This window comes from Carassius auratus, chromosome 42 (assembly GCF_003368295.1).
Source record: "Carassius auratus strain Wakin chromosome 42, ASM336829v1, whole genome shotgun sequence".
NCBI lineage: Eukaryota > Metazoa > Chordata > Actinopteri > Cypriniformes > Cyprinidae > Carassius > Carassius auratus.
Genome location: NC_039284.1, coordinates 16,077,508 through 16,084,690, shown reverse-complemented (window position 1 = coordinate 16,084,690; position 7,183 = coordinate 16,077,508). Strand labels below are relative to the sequence as shown.

Sequence of the window (7,183 nt, the reverse complement as noted above, 5' to 3'; positions counted from 1 at the left end):
ATATATATATAATGGAAATGACATTATTACCATGTATGCAGTATGAGGCTGTAATCTGACAGTTGAAATATATCAGTGTTTGCCACTTCTGTTAATAGCTTCCACCACAAGTTTTTTATTTGAATTTTGAATTATAATTGTGTCTACAATGATATTTTACAATGGTCATTTTAGTTATTATATTTACTAAACTATAAAGTTAATATACATTAATTGAAGACCTTAGATGATGTCAACCCTGAAAGTTTGAGGATGACATCACAGCCATCGGCCTCATCAAGGATGGAGAAGAGTCTGCTTACAGACAAGAGGTTGAGCAGCTGTCTGGTGCTGTCACAACAACCTGGAGTTCAACACGCTCAAAAGAGTAGAGATGATTTTGCACTTGAAGAGAATCATCAGGAAACTACAACGGACAGTCCTGGACCAGTGGTCTCAAACTCAATTCCTGCAGGGCCACAGCTCTTTTGGAGTTTAGCTCCAACCAGCTCCAAATCACGCCTGCTTGGAAGTTTCTAGTAATCCTGAAGACCTTGATTAGCTGGATCAGGTGTGTTTGATTAGGGTTGGAGTAAAACTGTGCAGAGCTGTGGCCTTCCAGGAATTGAGTTTGAGACCAATGGTCCAGACAACTGAGAGGATTATTGGTGCCCCCCTGCCTTTACACCTCCAGAGTGAGGAAAACGGCTGGTAAAATCACTCTGGACCCCACACACCCAGCACACTTCTTCTTTGAACTGTTTCCCTCTTTGAATACTTCGCAAACATAAAAAAAAAGTATGTGAAATCTGGATTCATCAAGTTGTCACTGTCATGTGACCAATGTTAACTGGGCTGCTTCACTGCTTTTCACAAATTCCCTTCTGTGGTCTAATCAGAGGTAATGTGTGATTTCAGATGAAGCCCTTGTTTTCATAAACCTGTAGAAAAAGGAAAATCTTGAATAAGTTTCTAGCCACGGGATTCAACGGAAAGAAAAAACTTTAAAGAACAATGGTGTTTCATGTATTCAAAGTTGTTAAAGAGAAGGATTCTCATGCTAAAAATAGCCAAAGTTTAAAAAAATAAATTTAGAAGATTGACTGGATTTAATGACATAGACGAGAGTGGAACTCCTTATATGAGCATTTCTCTGGAAAAAGCGCACCCGGCCACACAGAGGAGAGCGAGACCGCGCACATCAATGCGCTTCAAAATTGTTAGCAGCGCTGCATAGGATTTGTTCAAGAATAAGTGTGTTTTTGGATGTGAGGGAAAGTTTACCGTGTTCAGCTTCCCCAACAACCCAGCGTTACATGAACAGTGGATGCAGTTTGTTTTTCCGGGGCAGCAACGGAGTGTTTCAAGTGTGTTTGTGTGTTCTGGTCATTTGAGTGACGAATGTTTTATAATCAATGCTCAAGTCGACACTGGATTTGCACATCATCTGCTATTAAAACATGGAGCCGTCCCTGTGATAAAAGACCCCATTCATGTAAGTACAACTGCATCAGATTTCTGTATTTTGTTGTAAATCAGCACATAAGTGAATATATGTTAATGGAAACAACACGAAACATCAGAAGGATTATAATTCCGCTCACGGCACGCCTCCAGGAGCTCGGCTTTTTCCAGAAAGTATCGTAAAGCTGTATTTTTCTTTTATAAATATGATAAAACTTAAGACTTTTTGGATATATGAAGGGTGCAGTACTACTCTATAGGTACACAAGATTAACACGAGATTAGGTGAAACTGTGTATGTTATGTACCCTTTAAATCTCTTCTCCTGAGAAAAAGACCTCAGTCATCTCTCATTGGTCTTTCTAGAGCTTCAGAAGAGACCTCAACAATATCTCAAATATCAATATGAGCTAATTTACGGTATTACTAATTTACTAATATTTCAAAATTTTCCACAAAATGATGAGAAATTTAAAATCCACATATATTTTATAGCACTGTACGCTTACCGTATTGTCTCATGTGTCTACTTCAGTAAATAAATTACAACATTTGTTATATTTAAAGTAATAAAAAAAAACTTTTAATAATTTAAACACATAAAATACCTGGTAAATTGGCAAACCTATGAAAGAATCCAAATATTTTTCATCTGGGAATTCATTATTTGAGTTCTGCTGATTTCCCTTTCATGGCAGCTTGAAATGTGTCTAAATTTAGTTTACATGTATTTTTTGATTAGCCACCAGGTACTCGTTTGTCGTATCTATATCAACAATCACATAAACTGCAAGCAATAACAAGGATCTAATGCTGTGCTTTTGTCAAGAGTATATATGTGTGTGTGTGTGTGTGTGTGTGTGTGGTGTGTGTGTGTGCTGTTAATAATTTATGTTGCCATATGGAGTGCTGCAAGCTAAAAGTGTTTTTCTATCTAGTTTATCTATATCTGTACCTGCGGTGGAGATTACTTTGACTGAACAGCAAATCATCTCCTGATATAAAGACGATGCCTGTGGGGGACTGATTTAAGGGCTGCAACTATAAGGAACTACGTTCAATAAAGATGCTGCCTTGAGTGCCTTCCATGATTTCCAACGATGTGAAGGTGTTCTTTCATCAAGAAGCTTTTAAACAAAAGCCTTGGACTGTGTTCAGAATACAATACTAGAATTTTTTTTAGAAGCAGTATGTGAAGTTGTGAGCTATGCAGCAGACAGTATTGTGCCAAAGTTGTTGACATATGCATGTTTTAATGAATCAGAAATAAATAGTTATTTAGCATTTTGATAAAATGAATTACATTTTGAAAGTCTGATTGCATAAAAGCTGGTAAAAATCACAGTTGATGTTGCTTTTGGCTAATTCACTACACAGTTATTCGAGCACATTATTGAAGATGATTTCAGTTGTTTTGGAGAGCTCTTTAAGCAACACACCCCAGGTGAATTTTTCTCTCCATTTCTGTCACCAATGGAGTTTTTGGATCCTTTACACTGTTGCCTTTGCCTTACTAAGTTGGGGATACTTAATTTCTGGCAATACCGTCAACTTGATTGCATAGATACTATTTTAACTGAACAGAGCTGGATGATGACAACACTGAAACGATTTAACTGACTTTAACTGAAAAATTTAGCATTTACTATTGTCTTCTTGCGTTATCAAACACACTATTTTCCTGTTAAACACTGTAAAGCTGCTTTGACGCATTGTATGAAGCGCTATATAAATAAAGGTGACTTGACTTGAATTCAGAGGGTTTTACACAAGGGAGTTTATTGATCACTCCATAAATCAGAAAATACTGTCAACAGCCATTAAAAAATACATTTGCACCATGTTTTAGGAAAAAATCTTAATAAAGATAAGAATAAAACTGTAAGAGTGCTACTGTAAGTCCTAATATAGTGGAAACTTACGGCTCAGTGCAGGATATTTTTAGAAAACAGCCTTTAAAAAAAAAATGTCTTTGAAATCTACAGACACATATATAGATATAGGTTAATAGATATATACTGTAAATATAGATAGTTTTCTTTCCACTAGACTTAAGAAAAGATGTTATGGAAGCAAAAAAAAGCCCAAAAGTAGAGTCTTGCCTTGAAACGTAAACTACATTTGTGTTTTTTCTCATCTGCTCAGAGATGTTCTTATACAGTGTGGATGATCATATGACACTGAACTCTGGAAGTGGGTGGAGAGCACATAAAGCAAAGATGGCAGCATTCAGGTTGAATAGTTCTGGGGTTGTTAAAGAGCCAGTGGCTATAGAAAACATTTGCAGTGGATGCCCAGAAGACTGCAGGAATAGTATAAGATTTTCCAAACGTGCCTTGCTTATTCTGAATGTGCCTGTCAGTCTCTATCACGAGCTGTCACTAAAGTAGGTGATTAGACAGAATTGCTTTTCCACACTGTCTGAGAGCTTTTTAAAAGCATAGAGAATCGTCACACTTTTAAAGGTCAGCAGCAAAGCTGCACTTCAGTTTGACGATCAGAAGGGAGGATTTGTCATTGGGGGGAAAAAAAAGTTAATCTTCCACATTGCTTGCTTTTGGAGTGAAAATTGGGCTGTCAAAAATCAAATGTCTTTCTAACGAGCTCCTTTTCATTGAGACGTAGAAGTTGGATTGTTACAACCCAGATGGGACACAACATGAGAAGATTAAAGAAAACAAAAAATTCTCAGATATGTGAATCATAACACCAACTGAGTAGTGAAACGACTCCAATAAATAAAAATCAAGAGGATTAAACCAAATTAGAAGAAGAGGGCATAAACAAAGTGGTAAAAATTGTAATACTGCAGAGAGGAGATGATAATATATTAAAAGGATAAATTAAAGTTAATTCTATCACAAACAACTATAATGTTCTAGGTGGATGAAATTCAGGTTACTTCAGTGGCATGACGGGCATTAAAAACTGATTTTATCACATTTTAACATTAAAAAACAAACTATATTTTTGAAACTTTTTCAAGTCTCTTCCACTGAAATGTTTTGCTTCATAGACTTCCACTACAAGTGCATTATAGTCAATTTTTGCAAATAATTTTGTTTTGTATTTAACAAGTTTGATAATTTTATGAAAAATAGTAATTTAAAAGCAGTGTTAGCTTTATACTAGTGCCTACACTGACTGTTTTTAAATGACAGCACATGTGAAGGCCTCTCGGCAGGTTTTTCTGACATTAGACCAAGTTAATGATGTGTGAACTGTCAGTGATTGTGCCCTGTAGTCCAGCAGCGCTGCTCTCTCACCATCCTTTAACAGTAGTAGTTCATTTTAATCACAAGATGTGGCACTCGACTAACAGCCTCACATTTCACACCCCATAGCTTTATATAGATTCACAGTCTGCCAGTGCTCTCTAACACCCAGCACAGCACTAAACAATTGTGTGTTTTTAACCTTATACACACACCATACTCTAAAAATAGAGCTTGACTTCACTTCTCTAATAAGCATATGCGTTTACACTCGATCGGCTGGTGGACAGCAGTGAATTAGAGGTCTTTTTGGAGTAATGTCTTAATGGTGTCTGTGGGGTAATGATAGGGTGCTGTGTTTTGCTCTGCTGAAGCTAAATGACTCTGATGTCTCCTCTTCATGTTGATGATTACTAGTCATTTCAGCTCACTTTCATTTTCAGCTCTAACTACCTGGGACCATAACACTGTAACCATTAATGGATTTTTTTTTTTGAAAAGATGTTTATAATATTTGAATTATACATATTACACATTCCATTCTATCACATCCACTAGTTGATAACACACTTTAAAACATTAGTTCTGCACAGTCTAATATCACATACGTATTCTCTCTAGATTTCCAATGAGCAGTACTTTCTCAAATTATAATTTACTGTATATGGAATACTGGGGCATGTTTGTCACAAGGCCATATAATATCATTATCAGAATAATATAAATATGAATATGAACAGTTTATGTGACATAAACATTGCAATACAATAGTTATGTTATTGTTAAAAAAAATATAAAATATTTTTTTATTAATTGAAATAAAGCTGAAATAAAATATAAATATTAGATTAAAAACTTAAAGAAAAGAACATCTCAAATAACCAAATGTTAGTTGAAGTCCTAAATGACTAAATGAATATAACTGTTCGTTTGTGTTAAAAATGCAATATAGACTATTAAACATTTATTTATTATTTTTCATGACATTGACCATGGTTTTGACTGACAGAAATTTTAGAAAATGACATCATAAAACTCAGTATTATTTATATAATATTTTAACGTTTATTAATATTTAGCATTAGCATTATTTTTATCTACAGTTTTAGTAGTTATGTTTTGTGCTTTTGTCATTACTTTTATAAAAAATACATATACATGTATTTGTGTTTAGATTTTTTTGTAACTTTAATTTTAGATTCAAGTCAGCAGCAGTTTCACATTTTTTTGAAAACTTCCTCTATATTATAATGTGACAACATACCCCTTTTTAATGTCAATGAACTATAACTGAACAGTTTATAATGGTCCAAATTACAGCTTTTTAAATTGGCAAAAAAATAGCTTTTTATAGTCCAGCTTCAAGGTACGAAAGTGACTCTTAAAAAATAACCTCTACAAAAATTAATAAGATTACAAAATGTGAAAGCAAATAGTCCCAGTCTCCACTCTTTTAAATGAAAGAGGAAGTTTTTTATATTGCTGTTGAAAGGTGTGTTTTTGTAGCGCCTGAGCATTAGGGAAACTATGAAGCCCACGCAGCTATGAAGTCTTTCCGCAAACCACAAATGAATCAACGCTGCATTAACCTATGCTCCCAGCACTCAGTGTTACAGTCGCTATACTTGTGATGAGGTTTTACTCTTTCCTCTTGGAAGTAAGCCAGAGAAAGAAATGTGTCCTTCCTCAAACTGGCAGCAGCAGCTTGTTGTAAGAGCCTCAAGAGGAATTTTACATAACGTGCCAATCAGATTGAGAGAATATGAAGTTTCCTTTGGGCAAATATGACAGACCCTCTCCTGTCTCAGCTATAAGAGATGAGCAGGACAATGTTGTCACTTCCTGTAATTTCAGAACTTTTTACAGCAGAAACATCAATCACTTGGGACTCAATGAAACACAGTGCTGGAATTCTCAGCGTTTGATCTGTCCATTATCCTTCCCAACAGACAGTGGAAAGGCTCTACGGAGTCTGTCATGGAGAGCTAATACATTATTCATGACATTGCCCTTAAAGCAGGAGAAATGAATATAGCATGACATGAAGTTTACACTAAAGGTTGAAGTTAATTTGTTTTGTGGTGTCCCAGGTGGTTTCTCCATTGCTGTTGTTGATACAGCAGTTGAAATTAAAGTTTAATCCATGGAAACCCAAAGGGCAATGCATTCTGTACTCAAGGCATGAATATTTACCCCCCAACCTGGCTCTGTAAGAGCAATTATTTCTTTCTATTGCACTCTAGGGAGCATGAAACAATATCTAAGCATCTCCAAGTTGGAAATGAGCAAACAGGAATTGGACAGCTGCCAACTTATATAATGGGGATCATATCACTGAAAATGAAAAAAACCAACAACTTGTTTTACAATTAATTGGATAAATGTAACCACTAAAATTCCTTTAAGCCAATTCTAAAAAGAATAATTAGAAAATGAAGATAAATAGGTTACCTTTCATATCATTACAGTGTTACCAAAAAAGACAAAAAACACACCACATAAGTATATATTTCATCTCTTCTGAA

At 35.2% G+C, this 7,183-nt stretch overlaps 1 protein-coding gene across 1 annotated transcript in view; it reads right to left on the bottom strand.

The window, feature by feature from the left end:
- Positions 1 to 209: 209 nt before the first annotated feature.
- Positions 210 to 7,183, bottom strand: part of LOC113060361 (bromodomain adjacent to zinc finger domain protein 1A-like) — a 22,474-nt gene continuing 15,500 nt past the window's right edge. Inside the window, 1 exon segment of the mRNA XM_026229222.1 lies at positions 210 to 343. Within this exon segment, the coding sequence (XP_026085007.1) occupies positions 210 to 343 (134 nt within the window).